Source organism: Parasteatoda tepidariorum, chromosome 4, assembly GCF_043381705.1.
Source record: "Parasteatoda tepidariorum isolate YZ-2023 chromosome 4, CAS_Ptep_4.0, whole genome shotgun sequence".
Taxonomy (NCBI): domain Eukaryota; kingdom Metazoa; phylum Arthropoda; class Arachnida; order Araneae; family Theridiidae; genus Parasteatoda; species Parasteatoda tepidariorum.
In genome coordinates, this window is record NC_092207.1 from 75,043,149 (window position 1) to 75,068,456 (window position 25,308).

The 25,308-nt window shown below is 28.5% G+C and overlaps 1 protein-coding gene across 1 annotated transcript in view; it reads right to left on the minus strand.

Annotated features, from left to right (window-relative positions):
- The window catches only part of LOC107455647 (uncharacterized), an 84,779-nt gene that overhangs the window by 40,138 nt on the left and 19,333 nt on the right, over positions 1-25,308 (minus strand). Inside the window, exon 2 of the mRNA XM_016073289.3 lies at positions 127-1,689. Coding sequence (XP_015928775.1) covers positions 127-265 — 139 coding nt within the window. The 5' untranslated portion in view covers positions 266-1,689. The remainder of the gene's footprint in view (positions 1-126; positions 1,690-25,308) is intronic.

Sequence of the window (25,308 nt, forward strand, 5' to 3'; positions counted from 1 at the left end):
CGGAATGAAGTAGCCTAAGTATTCGAAGTTAAGAATGAATTCTCTCTTTCATCAAATTCCTTCTATCTAATGTTATTCCCTTAATGCACTTCTTTTATTTTTGAATAAAATACAAAAATAACATACCTGTAGGCCTCACTGGCGGGAATCTACCTCCATATAACAATGATCTATTAAATCTCCCTATGGGACCAATCGAAGGAGGGCTTGACAAATACGTCATAGCCGTGGTGCTTTCGTTGAAACCGATTGGAGAATAAGTCATCCTCTAAGAAATGACGTAGCTATTACGTCAAGGTCCTTTTCTCTTTTGCTTTTTTATATGTTCGAAACATCGTTTCTTTGTTCCGTGTTGCTTCACTTTATTGGGATTTGCTTTTGTGTTCTTGTAGACACAATCAGAAATCAATATCACTTTTGTTTATTAAGATTGCCGTATGGAGCTTCTTAAACTTTAAAATAGGAAGAAAAAAAAACCTTTCTTCAATTGAATTCCAAGATTTTATTGTGACTAAAAAAATCTTCCTAATGTAATATTATTTTTAGTGGCATCTTATCTGATTATATTTGGTCAAGTTGTAGTTCCAGAAAATAATCTTCAATCACAGAAAAAAAACTTTTCTTCTGGTTTTTTCTAAGGAAATTATTACATTCACTGATAATAGAGTTTTCGTTTACGTTCGTTTTCTTTTGTAAGCGGAAAAAATTAAATTGATTTCTTTCAATATTATAATGTACAGAACTTGGATTGGTTCATTAGATTTAATTAAATTTTGCAGCTCTTTAAACACAATTCGTTCAATTATCTTCTCAGTTCAGTTTTATGGTTTCATTCCAATAAGAAAAATAATAAGACGTATTCCCTACTTGGATTTTTTCAAATTAGTTGTGTTGCATTCAGAATGTTTTCTTGAAACCACCATTTTTGTTCACAGAAATATTCAGAACAGCATAGCATTCTCGAACCAAATTTATTTTTGATAAAGGTTTTTTTTATTACTTTAAAAAAGACACTTTTTCATAGGAAATGCTATTATTTCACTTCACAATAATTCGAAATCAAATTATAAATTACCAAATTGAGATGTCAGGATTAAGTAAAGTTTCGATTTGATGTGAATAAAATAAAAATGATTGTTGGCTTCGGTTCAAGCTTAAGATAAAAAGTACATGATTAGTTCCTTTGAAAATATTGTATAACTTACGAAAATTAAAGTCTTGGCAAATCAATTTAACCTCAAACAAAAAGTTCCACCCAAAAAGATTTGTTGTTCTTTATTGATACGGATAAAGAATTCGATCCCCGCACAAAATCCCTTGCCGTAAAGTGTTCTTTTTATGAAGTTATTGCCCTTGCGACAGAGGCTCTTATTCTGTATGGATAAAATCCATCATTTTAAGAGTGACATTTCAGGAGAAAGTGTTTTTTTTCTTCGAGTTCCTGAGTGACAGTTTTTTTCCTAAAAATAGCTTTTCTCATTCCTGAAAGTGCCCTCGGAACCAAGAACTCATTCCTCCAGGAAATGTGAGACCAGGATTGAGTGTTGACATTTTTCTGTGAACGGAATCCCTAAAAATCGTCCTGTGATCTCCTCCTGTGAAAAATATTTGCTGTCACTTTCTATGATCACTTTTCTCACACAAAAGATACCTCTCCAAGTCTATTTTTGGAATTTGGAAAAAAGAAACCTGAAATAGATTGAGAAAGATTGTATAAAAAAATATTTTTCGAATACAAAATAAAAATAGGCTATAAATATTGAATTATTTTAAATGATATTATTTTGACGCTAATTTAAGCATTCACTTTCGTAAAATAATTATGATTATTTATTTTTTTCAATTGAGAAAGACACTTTCACACTTTTAGAAAATTTAATTTAATGCTGAACCACGATGTCGGTACCTTTAACTACAATAGCGTGTATATTTTCTTTAAAACTAATAAAGTGTTGAATTGAACCGTGTTTTCGTGTATTGGAATTGAATCATTGTGCGGTGTTATCAAGTTCGAAAATTACGCTAAAATGGCTCAAAAAAGCTCCATACTATGGTTGCAGCAAGTTTGGACGATATTAGGGTTTAATAAGTTTCAGCTACAAAGCAAAAAGCTTCCTATTTTTGTATCAAGAACCATTTAAATCTTACCAAAGCACACATTTACTATATCGCTCATTTGGTAAAGCAATGACATAACTGATAGAGAAACTATCAGTTACGTCATTGTTTCACCAAATGAGCGAAATGTTCTTTTGATGTTTTCATGCCAATACAGATCTGACATATTTCCTATAATTCGAAAAATAATTTAATATTTCATTTATATTAATTCTTATTTCAATTTATATAATTTTCTAAATATTTTTCTCGGTGACAATGTGTTCGAGATTAAGCTAATTCTATCATTAGATTGTCTTTATACAACTGCTTAAGAATCTGCATAAAATTCATGAACTCATGGTCGCTGTAATGTTTTGAGTTCATAAAGTAATCGTTATTAACTTCCCACAACTAACGTGTTCTTAGCTAAGAAAATAATTATGACAATACTCAATGGCTATCACTTACCACATTAAAACTTTTTTACTCATGTTTGGTGATATATTTTCTTACTTCTAATTACCACTATACTTCTTGATTTCGAACTATAAGGACGTGCGCTAGCGGGGGTCTCTCCCCTTTCGATTCCACAGTTTTCGCATTATAAGGTTTTACATTGATTAGAATTGGAAATATTTCGTAATTTTTTTTTTAAAAAACAACTATCGTTTGAGTTGAAAAATGTTATTTTCAAAAACAAAAATGTGATTTCTGATTAACCAATCCCTATATCTAATATCAAATTTCAAACTTATGTATTGTCATGATGCCTCTTCTGGAGTACTGCTCTCTGGAGTTGAAAACTATATTATTCCTATTCTGCAAAAACCTGAATTTCCATAGTTTTTAACAAAATCTAACTGACTTAAACACAAAATTTCCTCAATAATTGCTGTGTTGGAAAAATAATAATTAGGCATAGAATATGAAATATTTTGGAAATTTTATTTTAAAATACTTAGATTTCTTAAAACCATGTTATGTTTTTATGATTTAATAAGATATAGTACAAAATAATTGGAAACGAAACATAAACTATAAAACTTAAACATTCGTACAATGTGTTTCAGGTAACATACTATACGAACGAGTTCCAAATTAAACGGGGCACCCGGTTTGGTAGATCAGTGTAATCTTTTCTAAAGCGAAATCTTTATATTAAAAATCTTGTTTCTGTGTCTCGTGTATTGTACGAGTTAGAGCAAATGGTTGAGCTCCGTAGACTGGTGAATAGTTCTGGGGGAAATATGCATGGAGTAGTATAAATTGAGATAATTTAATCAAAGGTTCAGTTTCCCAACACGGATCTTTTGGAGACTGTTCCAAATTGTTCTGGCGATGCCGTTCGAAAATAAATTTAAAGGTTTAATCGGTTTTCACCTAAGCAGAAAAGTGAAGCTATTCATTTCTTCCATTTTTGTTATATATAAACTATTTTGTGGATATTTCAAATGTTTTGAAAACAAACTTTTAATTTATTACAAAATATTTTCCAGCATTACACCGACAGTACTTTTCCTCAAAATAAAAATTTATATAAAATATGCATTTAGACATTGTTATTGTTGTTGTAGTTCATTAACGTCGCACTAGAGCTACATAATGGGCTATTGGCGACGGTCTAGGAAACATCTCTGAGGATGATCCGAAGACATACCATCGCAATTTTGATCCTCTGCAGAAGGGATGGCACCCCCGCTTTGGTAGCCCGACAACCTGCAAGTGAAGTCGAGCACTTTACGATAGAACAGTTTAACGAGGACCAATACCGCAGACCCTCGGTTCCTACGAAGATTGATCCAAGTAGTCACCCACCCGCACACTAACAGCAGCCAGTGATGCTTGACTTTGGGGAACCGTGTCTTAACGATCAGTCCACTGCGGGACACATTTAGACATTGAAAATTGGAATGGTGCATTTTAAGTAGAACGATCAAGATCAAACCACATTCCGTAGGAATATTCCCCAAGTTTGTTAAAATCGTTGAATTGGGTACTTGCAATTCGAGAAGAAGAGAAGTACCTAATCATGTGTTTTAAATCAGATTTAATTCTATACCTGTAAGCGACGTTACGCGAGTAAGTCAAACAAGATTGGCTTCTGAATCGACAAATGCCATAATTTAGCTACGGTGAATTCACTTGTATTGTATCACTTGTATTGTATTCAATTGTATTGTATTATTCTTTAAGAATTTTTACTTTTGTATTGTAGTTTAATTTTATGAAATAAATATTTAAAATATCGAATCACGCGTAAATTATGACTTGATTAAATTGAAAGATCAATCATTAAACTATTAACACCCGTAAACCGTGAAAAGATAAACTCTCAAAGGTGGAAGATATTTGAAGCGGGTTTGCAGTTAAACAGATCCAATGTGTCACATGACTTGCTAGAACAATGCGGCCAATCTTTGGAAACAAGAATTCAGTTATAGTGGAATTGTAAAGAGGATGGCGCATCTAAGTATCATCTAATTAATGTCACATCTGAGTTTGAATTTAAGTTGGAAGTGTGAAATAGCATAAACCATATAATATTAAAATAACCATTTAAGAATAAATTACGATTTGAAATCTAAGTTAAGCAAATTAAATATGATACTGATTCTTTCTTGTAATTTAGTTTAGTGTTTGCTTTTTGACATCTGAAGAATCAGTGGCATATTTTCACATCTTCATTATTCGCGTTTAATATTATTTGAAACATTTTCGCGTTCCTTAACGACGTTTCAGTGATGCTAATTATAGCTACAAAAAGAAGAAAAAAAAACGGTAAATAATTTTAATAAATAATTTAAATATGTAACGTAAATAATTTATAAATAATATAAATAATAATTATAAATAATTTTTTTAACCGTTTGAGACATATTTTCTTAATTTAATTTAAATGTGTGTTGAATCAACACCTCCTAGAAAGGAGTAGGCCTCTGCACGGGTTACCATAAATATCCTTTAGTAGTCCAAACGTAATGACATATTTTGTATTTTCAGCCACTGCGCAGCTTAGTACCCCTAACGAAATGACATCTTTCTTATTTTTCATCTACTGCGCAGTTAACTTCGTCACATCGGACTACTAAATTGATCCGTGCTGAGGCCTTCCTACTACTAGGAGGTGTTGGTTGAATGAGGATGTTGACAATGTATTGTATCTTTTGAATAATCATACAAAAAATCAAAGCAATTGTAACTCTACTTTAAATTTCCTTACGCAGGGATTTAAAAAAGTGGAAAAGAAACTAAACAAGAAAAATTGTTACAGATGATTACATCCACGTGTTCAATTCAATCTACGCACAGCAGGTAATAAATATGCTAAGATATAAAGCGCACTTGAAAATACAAAATAATTTAAATCAATATAAACGACATATACAAGCATCAATATAGTATTTTATTTTATAACCTTCGTTAAACTGCCGACCCAATTTTGTGTTTACGACCGCCAATTTTCCACTCCGCGGCCTTACAATTTTGAACCCAATTCAAAAGACAAGGGAACTCCTGCATCAAGTATTAGGAGAAAATTTTGCCTTAGTTGAGTACTTTTTCATGGAACTAACTCAAATTGCGTTACATGCCAAGGAAAACCACGAAAAGTTGCCACGGCTAGTCTGACGGCAAGGGAACTCTAAACAATGATTCGTCTACTACTGAGGATATATTTTACGTCAGCATTGTGGTCGGTGCGAGTCGGAGGCGGAATTCGTTTCACCTCATTGGGAGGAGAATGTTTTACACCTCAGCTATTTTAATACTAATTAAGTTTAATGAGATTTCTCAATAACACAATAAAAATTTTTGTTTTATTTTTTTTAAGAGTTCGTGAAAGAATGAACTTAAACTGTTTAGTCTTCAAACGCTGAAAATTTATGTATATTTCTTTACTTAGGGAAATTTTATGAATTGTTTCAAATGTTATTTTCAAATAGTATGGAAATGTATAAAACTCAAATAATGATGTATATGAAATGTATATAAATAAAGGAATAAGGAATGAAATGTGCATAAATTAGGTAAAAAATGATGAAATGAACAAAAAGTAAAAGTCCCAATAAATGTTAATGTTGCATATTTTTTAAACATTACTGCGCCTCTTAAATAACCCATATCAATTTACGATAAAAAGTACTAGGACCTTAGATGCATCATGTGTAATATCCATTTTATTGTAAAATCCATTTTTGCTGTAAAATTTTATACCGTAATATCTAATATCAGTGTTTCACTGACTTTATAGTTGATAATACTGTAACAATTACGGTATATCAAATCCTTTGCTAAGTAAAATGTTACAGTAAAAATGGATTTCACGGTATACAGGGTGGTCCTAAAATACATGTCAAAAATGTAAACGTAGGTAGAGGGGACATAAATAAGCATATTTCGGATAGGAATGTGTGTGGGGTAATGGCACATTAAAGCACTAGCTTGTAACGCAGTATGAATCAAAGGAAACTGAAAAGACAAGTAAAGACAAAAGAAAATTTGATTCCCTACCGGCTCAAGGCGGCATTACCGCACACACAATCCTATAAGAAATATGCTTATTTAGGTCCCCTCTACCTACCTTAGCATTTTTGACATATATTTTAGGACCACCCTGTATAGAACCGGCATCCAAAGTGTCAGTACTTTATACCATAAATGCTTTAAGATCTAATGAGCAAGCTATCTGAATTGTTAAAAAAATACAGCAAGTGGGGCTAAAGCTAACCCCTTTGTTCCATTAAATGTTAGGTGTGGAAATTTAATTCCAAATGCTGGTAAAGTTAAGAAATTAAAAAGGAAGTACAATCGAAAATATTTCTCTAAAATATATTGAAGCAAACGAAATAAGTGCCGTTACTCTTTGTTTATCGGAGTATCAATAAATGTTGTATTATAAAATAACATCGAAAATAAGATATAAACTTACTTAATTTCGAATACAATGGCCTAAAGAAAATTCTAATTTCAGTTGAATACGTTAAATTATTGTGCACTTATTCTCAAAATAATCAATCTAATGCGAATAATACATGGTCTTACTATCGTGGGCGATGTTTAATAGATAACGTCTTTGGAATTTAATTAGACGATTTTGATCATTATTGTTTTCGTAATTAAATTTAAAGTAAGAATACAATAAGCTCAGTCAAAACAGATAATTAACTGCTTTGAATTGTTCAAACTATTTATGAAGGAACATTAGTAGTTTTGCCATTTCAAATGTTATTGCTTTGAACTAAGTAATTGCAAATCTGTTAATGGAAAACCCAGTATTTTAACAAATTGAGTTCAGTATATTGTAAGCCAGAATTCAGATATTTAATTGTAAGCAAAACTCAACTAGTAATCATATTTCTTTATAATAAAGAAAATCAAAGAAAAGTAATAGTTTATATTTGAAGTAATAGAACCGTTTGATTTGGTTTCTAAACATTATTTTTAATTAGAAGAACGTTATTTCATTAGTGTAATTTATGTGTACTTAAAAATTACATGCCTCCCATCAAATATATTTATTATTTGTTCATGTAGTTCATTTAAATAATACATCTGGGTATTGTGTTACTTTTATAACGCCAGTAACAAATTGCTGTGCAGTGCGCAACATGAAGAAAACGGGGGACTTCTTAGTAACTTTTGATTTGCTGATTGGATTATTATCAAGCACATAAGAGGAAATTTTAATGATTTGCGAGACTTAACTCAAATGGGCTAATTAGTATGATTGATAGTTTAAGTAACAAAATCGGACACAAAAACGTATTTTCTATAAGAATGGATTTCGATTTTTGGCCTTCAAAATGTAGGGACAATAATCGAAATCTATCAGGATAGTATGGTACGAATAGTTTTATTAGAAGATAGGTTGAAAGTTTGAGACCAAATAAACAAATCCAAAATATGAACGTAAGCGATTGAATAGTTCTTGATTGATAAAATGTTAAAATATATATTTAAATTTGATTTATTAGAAATTATTCAGAACACACCCTTTGTTTAAATATTAAATAAAATTTTTATGTATTTAAATTTAAACTTTTTCAACAATTATTAAATTACGGCATTAATCTGTCTATTTTTTAAGACTGAATCGCATCTCAAGAATTCTGAATATTATTTTCGTATTGACTATATATGGATTACGATATATTGCATGGATTACACCTGTATGGTATGTATAGATTTCACCACTAGTTTAAATAATAAAGGAAAATTTATAAATTTAAATTTTCACATTAAAACTTTTTCAACAAGTATTAAATTACAGCATTGATGTGCCTATTTTTAATGACTGTATAACAACACATGAGTTTTCAATTTAAGTTTCGTATTGACTATGTATGGATTTTTATTTTTAAAGAAATAGCTGGAATACTTTTTATTCAATACCATTTGTGCTTGGAAAATAGATACAGGACCGCTTCTATTATCAACAGTAATAAATGGGGAATTTCTTCTCCGATTGGTGTGACATCAGTTGACAAAGAAATCAATTACGAGAAATAAATTGATGGACTGACAGCTTAATAAATGATAGTTCCTAGTTCTTCGGCAGGTTCATAATAGGACTTTTTAGCTTTTGTCATGTCTTGCTTATGATAAAAAAGTGTTTTTTATTACTGCAAAAGGAAAAAAAGTTGAAAGGCGTTTTGGATAGTGGTAATTGAGTAGAGAAAAAAAATGTATGCAACCTAAAATAGATAAATAAGATGAGCTGAAAGTTTTATTTTATTTTGTAACTGTCGCTGAACTGCCGACCTAATTTTTGGTTTACGACTACTGATGTTCAACACCGTAGCCTTGTAATTTTGAACCCAATCAGAAGACAAAAGAACTCATTGAATCGAAAGGAACTCATTGAATTGAATTCAGAAGACCAAGGAACTCACGAATCAAGTATTGGCAAAAATTTGCCTTTCTGGAGAAAAATGAATTTTTCTTTTGAGATCTTTGTTTTAGCTAGCTTGTGCTTAGCTTGATGTTAAAAGTAATAAAAAAATTAATAAATAAAAGTTTAAAAAAAATTTATACGAAGAAATTAGAAGTTGCCAAACATAAATCTTAACATAATTTTTACAAATTACGAAAGACTCGAAAAAACCCCTTTCAAATTTGAACTTTCATATAATATAAGGTTGTTGTTGCGGATTTTAAACAAATAAAAATAAATAAATAAAATTATACAAATAAAATTAAGCAAATAAAATTAAGGCAATTATTACTTCTTATTGTCACACAATCTTTATTCCTAAGTTGAAATATATTTTCTTAGAGTAATAGTAATTAGAAAATAATAGCATTTTTAACAACAACACCTAAGATCCAAGATTGAATTAGCCAACGGCTTCCAATGTATTCGATTCCACTCTGATTAAAATTCCAATATTTTTGGTTTAAAATTTTTGATAATTGATTCGAGAAATGCTTTTGATTTATTTTTTGTAAGCGTTAAAAAATATATTTTGCAGAGTAGTCAATACGGTGATGATGACGAAGCGAAAGTGTTATACGATTCTTAGTTATAATGATAATATTTTCATGAAGCATTTTCATAAATTTAAGAGTTTAATATTTTTATGAAGTATTTTTATAAATTTAAGAGTTTAATATTTTTATGAAGTACTTTTATAAATTTAAGAGTTTAATATTTTTATGAAGTATTTTTATAAATTTAAGAGTTTAATATTTTTATGAAGTATTTTTATAAATTTAAGAATATCTGTAAAAGGAATCTGTAAAATGATGAACAAAAAGCTAATTCAGTTTCTAGAAGAAAAAAGCTAAATCTTTTTATCAGGTTGAAAAATAACTCAAGCCATTTTATCAGATTTTTTTTTTGACTGAAGAATAGAACAATCAAACAAATATTATACGTGAGGGAAAAGTCTCCTTTAAGAAATTCATTTGCAAATAAACTTAATTTTCTTTTTTTGATGTATATTGGCAGTTTTAGATCGTACTATAACTTTCTCCCTCTTTTGATAATTTAATAATAATTATTCATCATTATTAAAATCTTACAACACATATAGTCCCCAAGTCATGTTAATAAGACTCGTAAGTTCCAAACGCAGATGAATTTTTGTTAAAAAAATATTAAATAGAGACATAACGTATTTCCACAAATTAAGTTCAGTTAGTATATTGTTACATTGTCTAAACTTTTCTGAAAACAGAACTCAATGTTACAGTAAATATTCAGTAAAAAATTATAAAACCTAAACGTTGCAGACTAATGGTTACGTTACTATTTTCTTCTCATTTTTCTGTGTGTGTTGTGCAGTGCACCGAAAAAAAATAGCCACCCTGGATAACTTTTGGTCTAATGATTGCATCTTCACATTCTAGAAATCAATCTTAATGGTTCGAGGGTGTGAGCTATAATAAATTAAGTAATGCAGATGATATTTGAAAATATGAAATCAGACAAAAATTTACTTTCTCTAAATAAACATACCTTTTTCTCAACAGATTCGGATTTCTCATCCCCAAAATATAGAGGATAACCGCAATCTGGGAAATATGGTCCCTATACTTTGGTCAGGAGGGCCATTCAAAGTTCTGATCCCTTAATGTTTAATGGTCCCCTTAAAAAGTAGATTATTTAAAATCATGTAAAAAAAAATTCCCCTAGAATTTAAAATTATTGTGACAGTCACTAAATAAAACTATAAAAATAATAAATATGTACTAAAAGTTATTTTTTGAATAGAATTATATTTGGTTAAACGAATTTTATAATTGTGTGCAATTTTTTTTTTAATTCGCTTAAAAAGGGCTCGAGATGTGGCGAAATACGCAAAAAGTAAAATTAACATTAAGGGGTCCAAACTTTGGAGTGCTCTCCTGAGCAAACTATTGGGACCATATTTCCCAGATTGTTTCTACCCCCAATATTTTAGGAGTAAGAAATCTGAATCCGAGAAATCTGAATCAGAAAAAAAGGTATGTTCATTCAAAGAAAGTATGTTTTGTGACTGAATCAGTAACTTAAAATATTGTCTGCAATTTATTAATTATCATATTTGAGTTCAATTGAGTCCTTGAACTTGATGACCCCATCCTGAAATCATAACTTATTCAGGGTGGTCCGTTTTTTTTCTCAATGTTTTTTCATTTTACCTATTGAGATCAAAAAATTCTTTTAAAAAGACTATAATCGAATCAAATATGCCGAATAAAATCGAATCAATCAAATAAAATCGAATTTATAATAGGAGAATTTAAATTGTTCTTAAATCATAACCTGAAACAAAATGTCTATATCAAGCTAGACCTTTTTCGTTGACTCGAATGACCGAACTTCAAATTAACTAATCTGCCAATTTCGGTAAGCAAGCGTGCGCTTTGTTATGTAAGGGCCCCTAAATGATGTTTGTTTTAGAAAGTCACTTCCAGTACAATCTAAGATTAACACAATCTACGTACAATCTAAGTACTAATAAAATCGAAGTACAATATTAGATGCAATCTAAATAATTCTAAATCCTAAACTTAAATTTCAAGAAAATTGTATTTTTAAATATTTCTACAAAAAATAGCCTTCCATATAAATAATTTCTAAAACCATCTAGCGTGCTTAAGTGTCTAAGGAAACATTATAAGTTTCCGCAGGCAATCAAATTGGTTTTGATGCTTTTCAATCCATTTCCCTAACAATTGATTCGGTAACCTGTTAATTTCTTTCTCACTTAAATATTAATTATTCATCTCTAATCAGTATAATTTTTTTAATTTTTTTATAACACGGATTTTAGTAATACATTAAACTATAAGGATATATGAAAATTAAATGTGTCAGTTTAAAAAAAAATTCAGAGACAAAAGGTATTATTATTATATTTTACGCTGAAATTAATTATAAAATATTTATGCGTTTTAAAGCCTGTTTAAATCTAGTAGTATTTATTAGTATAGGTTAGGAAGCTGTTTTAATGAATTTTCATAATCTTGAATAATTATAAACCTTATCTTTTGACTAAATTGCAACTTAAGCTATCCTTACTTATTATCTTTGTTTAGATACGCAGTATGAGATTAAATCCTGTAAGGAATATTAATGATCAGCAATATTAATTTATCTTGACTTACACTGTATTATGATTAATCAGCAGTCTTATCTTCTCCTTAAATTTCGGGATACTTAAGGGCAATTAGTTATAGAAAGCCTCTTTTTCTATTAAAGGTCGAGCAAGATTCTCAGCATATTAGTAAATAAATTTATCACATTTACGTCTAATGCATGGAGACGCAATTAATTTTTTCTCCGTGAAAAACTAAAATTAGTATTGCATGTAAGAAGTCGTGATTAAAAAAGAGATTAGTTTAATCATAAATTATGTTTCCTTCAATTTTGTCAAAAAAACTAAGTTTCTGATTTATTTTTGTAGCATACAATGCACAAGACTGTTACACGGAAATAAATGTTTTGGTAAAACTACTACACTGTATGGTAATGACATTTCTAGTAAACAAAAAAGAAAAAAACAGCGAAATTCTGGTTAATAAAAAAAATATATGGTATTTAATTCATTTAGTGATATTTTTGTTTACATGGTATTGGCTTACCAAAAATTATGGTTTTATAAATTATAGTTCTTATTACCTCACATTTAGCATAAAATACAAAATTGTAAAATAAATGCAATGAAATATTTGATTTTAATATATCATGAATATCATGATAAAATTTTTATCATGATATCTAATTTTAATAATTTTATCATGATATCTAATATATCATGATAAAATTATTGAGTCTTATCCCATTAAATAATTTTAGTCACATATTATAAAACCATATTCTTAATTTCACCAAAATCATTACCAACGCACTTCGATAAAAATTTCTGAGCTTTTTGGTGTCTTAATATTTAAATCTTACATATTTAGATATGAGTTAATTTTTTCAATCTAGAGAAAATATCTGCAAATCTGCAATATTGTTGCTTCGTAGGACTAATGTACAAAATTTAAAAAAAAAAGAAAAAAAAAACTAGAGACTCCTGATTATTGTATTAAAATCGAGAAAATTCTTAAAATGTTTATCACTATCATCATTATTATTTGTAGTTTTTACGTTAGTTACCATTTACCATTTCGATTTTTACATGAATATCAATGTCTATCTTCTTTTGATAAAGTAATCGTAGGATAAATTTAGTTATATTTGTGTGTGTGTATATATATATATATATATACACACACACACACAGAGAAACCTCACTGCAACTGTATTTTGGGGACCCAATAAATATATTNTATATATATATATGTATATTGCATATTTCACTTTACTTTTATATATTTTTGTAAAAATTCAAATTTAGTAAAAATTCGTAGAGATTTCGCCCCCTCCCCGCCATTAATATGGTCAGGCGAATACACTTTTAAGCCGCATGAAAGCACCAGCAACTTTTTAATGATTTCTCGAAAGAGTTTTTCGTTACTCAAAAAATATTTTTCGTATTTTTTTTATTTAATTTTATTTTATTGTTTCATATTTTTAAAGCGCATATTAAGATTTATGATCAAAGATAAAAAGATGTTTAAATAAAAGAAACCATCGACGGTCAACAGCACTTGCTTGTCCATCGTCTGAGAGATGATCAGAACTGGGAAATGTATTGAAGGTTAAAAATTGCAGTTTTTAATACTTAATGTTTAATTGACTACTTTGAAATAGACAAAATTAAACTTATATGTAGTTTCAAAACCTAAAAATAAATAGCAACAACAATAATAATAATAACAATAAAAAAGCTATTGACGAGTATATCTCCAGGTTTCCTTACACGTGAGATGGTAAATAAATCTCATTTTTCTTAACGTATTTCTAAGGGCATGAACTCAGAACATCAAAGCCTTAACGACATTTTATTTCTGTAATCTAGCAGATTGCGCCTTAACAGAAGTGTAATTATAAGAAAGTTTGTTAGAACATTAGTTGGCGTTATTTCTCGTTTTGTTTCCTAGTAACTAACTTTAATGCCTTTTTTTCTTGTTTTAATGGCTTCCAACCAATTAAAAATGCATGTGTAGTAATTAAGCTCAAGGCTCTTTTTTTATTTCTCTTTATTTTTTCAGTTTCATTTTTAACCATTACCCATTTCCATTTACCCCTTTACCTTTTCCATTTCATATTTTGCATTATTTTTCTGAATAAAATAATGTGTGTTTTGTGCATGATTTTGATCAAACAATTTGCAAGACTTTTTTACCGAAAAATTGTTTTGAATGACGATTTGAGAAGCCATGAAGTAATTGCCGTTGGAAAAAGTATTAATTTAAACATAGAACATTTTTCTCTAAAATAGGTTGAATTTAGTTACTTTTTCTATTCTTTTTCTCATAATTTGTTTCCTTTTCCGGCAAATTTTTTCACTTCTAATTTTGATTTTTTCGATTTTGTAAAAAAATTGTATCTGTTGATTTTGATAAAAAATTTTTTTAAGGGGATTCTATCGCATTCTAGTTAAGGTAATTTTATTTAGATAACAATACGTAATTGGGATTAGCTTAGGTGATAATTTCATTAAAACTCATAATTCCTAGTAAAACTGAATTCAGTTTACGTTGGTAAAAGTAAAAGAATTAATTTTTATAGGTGTTAAACTATCAACGATATTTACCATGACTAGTGGTTAAAAATCGTCGCATAAAACTAAAAGTATTCCGATTTACTATGAAAAAAGTTCATTTTTTTTAAACACAAATAATACTTTAATTACATTATTTTGACTCTTCAATCAAAGTTTTCCAGTAAAACCTGAGACGGAAAAAATCGTTATAAATAGACTTCTAGAACCAAAAACGAAATCTTTCTGCCTGATTAAAAGCTTTTGTAGTTTATAAAAAATTTAATAATCTAGCCACATTCCTAACAGTTAGCTAATTTGATACTCGCCAAAAACCTTTAATAGAAATTTTTTTTTCTTCCTGAAAATAAAAAGGATATATATTCTACAGTATCTATTTATTATCAAGGGGAAGTTGATCCATTAAGTTCTGGCACATCATCAAAAGAATAATTTGATATACTTCAAAAACGTGATTTAATGTAAAAGAATGAAAATTACGTGTTTTTTTATTGAGAACAACATTTATTAGAATTAAGTGAAAAAGTGTCCTTTTTTATACTACTTATAGTTAAGAAATATCTTATCGGTACAACTATGAGTTTATTCTTCAGAAATTTGTAACATCAAAGTAAAGATTTAAAAAAAATTACAAGTCAGAAGATTTTAACTGAATTTGCTTGCAATTAATATAGTATAGCAATTGCATAGCAATTGAACACAACAGTTTTGATTGGCTATAATTATAACCCTGCTCTAAAACCATTATAAAAATACTCAATAAAATTTAGTTCTACGTATGCTTCAATTTTTTTCAATAAATATTGACGTACAAGTTATATTTATGTAAGTGCTATAACAAAAATTAGTATGCTTTGAAAGTACATATATAACTATAGTATTTTCAACTAATAATGTACACGGAGAAAAAAATTTTTTAAAACTATTCTAAATATGGTAAAGACATTTTTGGTTAAAAAAATATAATTCTAGTAAATAAATCCAAAATATACAGTATTTAACTATTATTTATGTGGTGATATTTCATTTCATTGAACAGGGAAATTCATCATTATGAAAGCAAAAATTTGAAGGTCTAGGAAAGCTTCATACTGGGTTCCCGCACAGACCTTCCCTCAAGACTTTGAAAGAGGCAATGTAGCAGGTAAGTGTAAAGAGATGTGTTCTTGGAGCCCTATGTTCACTTTTTTAAATAATTTAATAGGTTCTGATTTCATTTTAATAAATGCTAACGTGTGAGTCACATGAACTCTTCATAATGTCAAGGGTCTTGTAGCATGTGAAGATACTACTCGGATGGATTAGCCAATCCAATTAAATAACTTATTCTTGACTGACTCATTTAAAATTATGAATAAACTCAAAAACGCAATACTTTTTCAAGGAAATAAGTCAACGAATTTCAAATGAATAGATGCAGAAATAGCATAATCACTTACCAAATCTTTTAAAAAAAAGGCTTGTTTTAAAATCGAAAGTAAGTGTAAACTTTTATTTAATTTTGAGATAATATTCAATATTTTTTTAATTAACAGTTTTTATGATTTTTCTTACAAAAATTGTTATTGACACTCCCAGCATTCGTCAGTTTTATGTTAATGTTTCTTTCTTTCTCTTTTAGTTTTTAAGGTTTTTTAGTTAAAAATCCTACAAACCGACGACATTTTATATTTTCTTTAAATTTTGAATTTAAATTAATAATTTGTGTAGTTCATAGATCATTGTAAATACAATTGTTAATCTCATGCTATTATAAGAATTGTACTCGTATAAGGTCATCAGAAATTTGGAAATATTATTCTTTAAGTTAAGTATTACCTTCAGTGCAGTAGTAGTATGTGAACACTCATATAATAACCTCAAATATTTAAAAATATTATTCATTAAAGTTTAAAGTATTGCAATCATTTGTATAATAGAATTTTGTATACAATCATATAATGGAGTTGGATATTTAAAAATATGATTCCTTAAAGTTATACTGTGATTTTTGTTAAACAAAATGTAGGTTTTTAAATTCTTTAAGTATTGCAATTTTTGATTTGATGTTATTAAATTACTTACTGTACTTATCAGTGAAGATAAAATCTAATTTGATTCAATATAAATTAATACACTTTACTTAATTTTGGGGAATTCAGCTTCATTTTTTAAAATTTCATTACAAAGTCATGTCCTTAGAAGCTTAGAATTTGCAAAATTTATTGTTAAGAATTGATCAATACGGAATAAGAATACGAAAATAAACCGTCAGTCACGTAGAATGTCACATTACGCATAAATTCTATACGGAAAACACGTTCCTTCTCCAAAAATCCAATATTTATTGATTCGACGATCGCCCGGTCACTGGAAGCAAGACAACCCTTTTCCCAAGTATTAAGAGGTAAAAACGCGTCAGAATAGACGTAGCTTATCGTAAATGACCCCATTAAACAAAACGCAGCTACTGATAGCTGTAGAATGATATTTTTAAAAAAAGAAAACTCTGCCTAGATGAAGATCGATATAGACATTAGATTTTTGGCAATAATAACAGAATAAAAATCATTATTTAGAGTGTTTAAGAAAGAGTATAAGAATTTATTTTTGCTTTAATTTTATGGACTTAACTCAAAATGCACTAACTACATCTCTGCGTTGTTTAGTTTTGCCATAGAAAATATTTATATCCTTAATTACAGTTCAGAGTTCAAGGTTTGGAAACTAACTAGTAAAACGTTTTTATTTCAATTTTACTGCTATTTAAAATTTACTTATTTTTTAATGTTTTTTCATGAATAGTAATATTACCACCAGATTTACACTGCTGTTGAGATTTAGTGTGAAATGTTCTCTTAATTTCTAATAGTACTTAGCTCTTTTACTTAGACAAGATTACGTGCACATTTGGAACGCATTTTTTATAAATTCAAACTTGCTTGCTGTTATTGCATCACCAAAAATTTAAAAAAAAAACTGAAATGCACTAAAATGTCTTGTTAGTAAAAAAGTAAAGAAATAATTCTACAGTTAAAATTAGACGACTTTGTGTCATGAATTTTAATTTACAAAACCCTTGAAAGAGGCAATTGGAAAGCTTCAGGCAATATATAAGCAATTTCTTTTTCGGTTGCGAAATTTTTTCTTCAAACTGTTGCTTTATGTTTTAACAAAGTAGGTATTTAAAAATACTCTCTAATATAGCAACATGCTATTTATAGATAATAAGTCTTTAAAACAGCAAGTAAACAACATAAAAATAGCTTTTAATAACATAAATCTGTTAAGGAAATCGCTTAAAAAACGACCTATTATAAAACACGTTTAAAAAAAGACAAATACTCTTCATTAAGACGGAAAATCAAATTACTTATCGACATTATTTATTACCTAATTTTTACTAAATAAAGACTAACTCATTTTAGAGGATTGTTGGCTTATGAACATATTGTAGGGCACTTATTATTTCTATTATTTTGTAGCTAAAGAATTCAGGAAATGGATATGTGCAATAAAAAATCTCAAACTGTTTTATTAGCTATTACTGTACTAGGTAAATTTTAACCTTTATAATAAAGTGTTAAAAATTGAAGGTTGAAAATTTTAAGCATCTATAATAACAAAACATATTTTAATTTTAAATTAATCAATGAACATAAGCATTTAATTTTAAGTAGCATTCGGAAGTAAAAAGAGAGTTACAACTATTAAAGGGAGCTACATTGGTTTTTTCTTAAAAGCAACCAATCTATAACATCTTTTATATTAACTGAAGCATTCGATTTAAACAGAAGTTTAAATGATTAAAGTTTTATAAAATATTAAATACCATTAAATTCTTCATTTTTTTATAAGAAAAAAGCAAACTCAGAAACTACAGTTTCATAAAAACAATTAAAGTAACCCTTGCAATTTTAAATCTCAAAATGAGCCAATTTATAAAGTCTATAGCATCTCTATAACACATTTGATATTAACATAAACTTTAGTTTGAATGGTTAGAATTCCAAAAAAAAAACATTTATTACCTTGATAATTTCATAAAAAAAATCGGAATTAAAGTCATAAAAATAATTAAAAATAAGTATGCCGTTTTAATTCCTAAAAATATCCAATTCGTTACATCTAAAACATTTTTTATACAAACTAAAAACAACCAAGAGGAGCTTCTTCCTGATTTAATTCCTAAAGCCCTCCTGGTTTAATTCGTTGGGACATATTATTCAAGTGTTATCAGGAACAACAACAACATATTAACTTAAAAATTTGATTTAAATATATGTGCTAATAGCTCGATTTATGAAACATTCAATTTAGTGAAGCTTTTTTATTTCATTAAGAAACAGATTAATTTTAAAAGCAATTTGAAAGAAACATTGTTAAAGAATTTTCATTCATCGTGAGGAATACAATATCTTAAATGACATTTATTGTATGCAAATATATTTATTCCATCCATGAGAAGCGACGATTGTGATGAACATTCTGAATTACATATGCCCCAAAGGCCTGACAACTGAGCGCTGTTAAATTTGTGCAAAAGTAATGAATTTAGGGTCACTTCTGTAACATCACAGAGCAGACTGATTTGACTTGCTATGATCGCCATAGAGTATCGCAAAGCACAAACCCATGAGATGAGCAACACATTAATCCAACTGGAAAATTATTCCTGTTTTCGCTACAGGGGAGCGGATACAAATGCAAAACTGTTAAGCCTAAGCAATTTACTCGATGAGTTATAGTTTGAGCAATGCTGATTTATTGGACAGCCATTTCGTGAATAATATGTAAATCATTGCTGTGCAGTCTGTGATGAAGAAAATTGTGCTTGAATCTCAGTGGGTAACGGTGTCGACAAAATTTGCTCGACTCCTGACTCCGGTTAGTTAAAAGCTGGTAACTCCTTTAGTTAAGAGAAGAAAATATGTTTTTGATCTTATGAAAATCAATTAGGCAAATACTTATAAATGTGGGAAAAAATTACTTAAATGAGCAAGTGACACTACTTAAATGAACAAGATTACTTAAATGAGCAACTGACAATTGTTTAAACTATAACTTATCACACGCTTAATTTATCACATTCGATGTTGAGTTTATTGAATGTTTCATTTGATTGAATTATTATATTAATATATAGATTATTAGTTGGTTATCTTTTGATTTAGTACTTTAAAAACCAGGTTTTATTTAGCAAATAAATTAGTTTAATCAAATAAATAATAAACATAATGTTTCCTCTTTTGTAATATTGTCCTAAACGCGGAAAAAATATTTAGTAAAATTACTGTACTGTACTGTAATGACATTTCTGATGAAAAAAATAACATTATTCTGGGTAATAAAACTAAAATATACGGTAGTTAAACCGGTTATTTGAAAGTTTTTACAGATTCATATGGTAACTTCTTTTCGGAAATACTGCTTTGCGAAATTATAGTTCTTATTATCACACCTTTAGGGGAAAATTCAAAACCTAAAAGTAAATTTAACCTAAAATGGTTTTTATATTCTGCCCCATATTACCAGATTTTATCACATTTACCAAATTTTACTACATATTATAAAACCATATTGAATTGAAAACGCATCGGTAAAGATTACTAAGCTTTGCTCTCATAGAGCCAGAAACACGGTACGTTTTACTATATTATGATAGACCATACTTTTTTTCTCAGTGTAGTTTTTAAATTAACTCTGAACAATCTTTATTTTGAAACTTTGTATATTTTCGATTGTGAGAGGGAGATGTTGATATCTTGGTTTTATTTCACGAGGGTTTTGCAGGATTCCAATATTTTGTATAAATATATTCCTTGACTTTAAAAATTTATTTCTACTGTTCTAGAAATTTTTTGATCAAAACAAGATCAATTAATCGAAAATTTTAAGCAAGTATTAGAAGGAGTTGGAGTTGAGCTTTCAAAAACGTCCGGAGATGAAGAAATAATTTCTTTAGAAATTATTTTGAAATTATTCTGTTGGTAACACATTTCAACTATCGTTTCCACAGCTCTGATATAATTAAATGACAACTTTATGGCAGGAATAGGCTTAGGGGTCACTGTCAAAATTGTGTATAGTGCATCATGTGATCATGACAGTTAAAATTTTTAATTGTTCATATTTTAAATTATTTTATTTTAAAATAAGTGATCCGATTCTTGTTTTAAGAGCTTTTGAGGTTGCAGGAATTCAATCGAATACTCAAAAATTCAGGCGCTTGACGAAACATTTCAACATGATTTAACCCCTTGCCGTAATTCATAAATTACCAAGAGATGCATAGAGGAGGAAAACGAAAATTAATGTTAAAAGGAAAATGAAAATTAAGGATTGATAAGGATTATTAATTAAGGATTGATATTGAAATTCACCTGATGTAAATCCGTCTAAGAACTTGTTGTGCAATTTGAAAAATTAGTCAGGTTAGAGGCATTGTTCGATTAAAAAAGCAAAAAATTCATCCTAAATGATGCTATATACATCCTTAAAGGAGGACAAAGTCAATAATGTATACGTTAATCTGTGGTGTCAATGATAGAATATCTTCAAGAGATCAGTGCTACTAAAAAAAGACACAATCCATTTATCAATGTATATATTATTGCACTGAGAAAGCAAGTATGGTCAAAACTAACAGATCATGGTAAAACTTAGCGTGTTTCAGGCTCCATGGGAACACCAAAAGCGCGGTAACTTTTACCGCAAAGCGTTGGTAATGATCTTGGTAAATTAACAATAAAGTTTTATAATATGTGATGAAATTTGGTAATGTTATCATTATACATTCGAGCATGGCATAAAATCCGGTTAAATTTACTTTTCAGTTTTGTATTTTCTACTAAATGTGTGGTAATGAGAAACTTTTGCAAATAGAAAATTTTAAATAAACCGTGACTATATGAACGGAAAAATTACGAAATGAAAGGAATAGATGCAGCATGTTTCAGTCTTTACTACTGGCATTATTATTATTATAATTAATATTTCTTTACTAGAAATATAATTACTATACAGTACGGCAGATTTACCAGAATTTTTTCTCTGTGTGCATGTAGAAAATTCAGAAGCGTGTGCACTGCATAGGCATTGTGCAAAGTGCCGATTGCTAAAAAATTGTCTGGATCTAAAGCAGCGACAATAGAACTATTTGAGTCTTTTGAATTGAGTAATAAAGAAGAGTTAGAGGATCAAGAACAAAAAATATTTTTGACAGCAACCTTTTATATAGTTTTTATTTGATAATAATATGAAAAAATTGGATTTTAGACTTAGTAAATAACTAAATAAAAACATACCGGTTTAAGTAAAATGCAGGAAACCCTATTCTTTTCTGCTTCGTTAATTGATCTTGCAAATCATCAGACATTTTTTGAACATCCAATGAGTTTAACTAAAATTTTCCTTTAATGTTTATTTAAAGAAAGTTCGTCAAAAGTCATTATAATAGTGTAAAAAAATTTTATAGTTAAGAAATTTTCATTTTATTAGGAATATCATGCTTTTTTTTAAGTATTCTGAGTTAAGAATAGTTTAAAAAACTATGCACAAAACTTGAACATAAATAATGATACAACTTTGAAAATATGTTGTATTTTATTCGTTTTTTCTTCTTTTCCTTTTTTAAAATTTATAAGTTTTCTACTGTCTCATTAAATTGTACCATATCAAAGATTTTTAAAAAGTACTTACAATAATGCTATAGAGGAACTACAGATATTTTCAGAGAACAGCTTGCGTGCAGGCATTTATAAATATACGTGATTCTAGTTATTTTTATGCTATTCGTTGTACATGATATTGATTTTATTTTAAATTTATTAAGATCTATACATCTATAGAGATATAAAAGGGATTTTTTTTGTTGCAGTTTCCGAAACTGCAGAGTCAAAACTTATTTAAACACTGTTAGATAAAATAATTTTCAAACAATTTTTATTTTAACTACAGATAAAAACAAGCATGCTAACTTATTTTTTATAAATTTTTAATACCATTTAGCAAAATTCCAAGTTTAAAATGTTTTCTTCAGTTATTAAAATTTTTTTAAATTTATTCTAATTAATTTTAATTTTAATTTATTAATTTTTTATTAATTTTTTGAGCTTGCTTTAAATTTAAGGAATTATTTGCTTCATGAAACAGCTTATCATCAGTTCCTAAAAATTCTACAATAAGATAAATTTGTGTAAACTTTAATTGTAAATTACTTTTGTATCATTTGAAAAAATAATAATTGATTATTGAAAATATTATATAATTTTTCCCCTCTTGGAAAATAATAACATATATTTGAAATGAGTTTCATGAAACATTGCCTTATAACTCTTATTAAATATTCTACTCATTGCTATTCGGTAAAAAAAAAAAGCAAAACCATAAATTAGGAAATTTGTGCCTCCATTAATAATTAACTGTACTATTACTATTTTATTTCCATTTTTTGTGAATCACAATTACATAAATTCCTTTTTAATACTGCTAAGTTGGTCATTAAGTACACAACTTCTTTATGTTTTAGTTATATGTTGCCTTTTCCGATCCATCCATTCACTGTATTGGATTTATCAAAAAAAGTTAAACCACTTAAAAATTAAAATCATATTTATAGTACCATTCAATAATATAGTAGGTAAGGACTAACCTGAAAATGTTTTGATAAATTTGTACTTGTTATTAGCACTTAAATTCAATATTAATTTATTAATTCCTATTGATGTTATTCCTATTGATGAAATGTTAAATAAATTATGCAGAGAAACTGATGCTGTAAAAGAGTACTTGACTAAAACTTCATTCGTTTTAAAAAATATGAAATTAGAAAATAACAGTCGACATGTTTCATGCGCTTAAAAATAGGCGCCTGTTTTCAAGATTTGCCAGAAATTGGAAAAGTAAAGTTGAGAAATAAAACTAGGTAAACCAAAACTAATATTAGTTCCTTATCACCTTTCCAAAGACAAAAATCAAGTAGAAATGCATTTCCAATTTTTGTTGGCAACTTTACGTTTTATATTTGGCAACTTTACGTTTTATATTAGTCGTGAAAAGGGACGTCTGTTTTTAAGTACTTGATACATGTCAACTTTTATTTCCAATATGTATATTTTTCAAAGCGAATGAAGTATTTAATCAAGTAATTTGAAAAGCGTTTCTATAAGTCTGAATAATGTGAAATCTGCAGGAATTTACAATTAATATTGAACGTTATGCGACCGTAGTTATGACATAAATTTAATATTGATTTATTACTTATCAATTTTGCAATGTTCAGCTTCATAAACAAACGCTTTAAAAGTGTAAGTATCGACAAAAGCAGATGGTTTCATATTTTTTAACATTTTAATTCAATGACATTTCTTTTATATATCAGGAAATTATCAATATTGTGCCTACCTATACTAACCTAATATATATTAACAAATGTATATAAATAATAATATGCTTGTACAAGTTCCCAAAGAAATTCTTTTTTTAATTAAAATGAGCTATACACACTGGAAAAAATGTAGAGTCAAAACTATCAAGGCATGGTAAAATACATCGTGTTCTAGCTCTATGTTAACACCAAAATGCACGGCAATTTTCACCTAAGTGCTTAAGCAATAATTTGGGTAAAATTAACAATAAATTATTATTTTATAATGTGTTAAAATTTGGTAAATGCTATAAATTTTGGTAATTTTATCATGATACCTTAGAGCACGGTATAAGAATCATTTACTTGATTAAATTTATTTTTTCAGTTTTGTATTTTTCACTAAATGTGTGATAATAGGCACATTAACTTTGATAACCAGAATTTCCGGATAACCGTTGACATATGAATGGAAAAATTACCTCACAAATGGCTTGAATACCGAATATTTTCTTTTTTAAAACGTTCCTCTTAATACCTTAGCAGGAACGTGAGTTCGAAGGGATTTCAAAAGTAGACAGTGATGACTGGTGTCCTTTTCGAACAGTTGTTTAAACCACATTTTGAACGATTTACAGTTGGGAATTGTGGAATTTAAAGAAACTTGACTGAAAAAATTTCTCGAAAAATTGCAAATAAAGCACTTAAAAAATTTAGATATAATTATAGTTTATGGCTGGGATAGCCTGGTTGGTAGGGAGTTGGACCCATGTCCAAGAGTTCGTGAGTTTAATCCCCGCCGGCCGAATGCTCCCTGTGTAGTAAATAGTGATTGATGCAAGTTAAATATGCCGATTCACAACGTCCACCATGTTTCCATAACAAATTATACCTCTGTGGGTACGGAATTAGAGATTGCTCGTTCTCTGGTTCAGGTCAAAATTTCGATCTGTGGATGAATGATAACGGGCTGTGATGTGTGTATGGTTGAAATCATATTCCTGGCTATAGATGGAGCCACTGAAAATTAAGCAACGCGCACTCTGCCTAAAAATTTGCTTGGTTTCACCAAGCAGGCTTGCTGGTATTGGTAAGTGGCATTAGAAACAACAACAGCTGCGCTTCTAATTTATTATATCTCAGAATATTTTTAACTGATTTATGTAATGTTTCGTGCTTCAACATAAATAATCTATTTCGGATTCTCTTACAAAAAACAAACTAACTAGTTATTAAAAACTCATGTCACCGCCACCACAATTT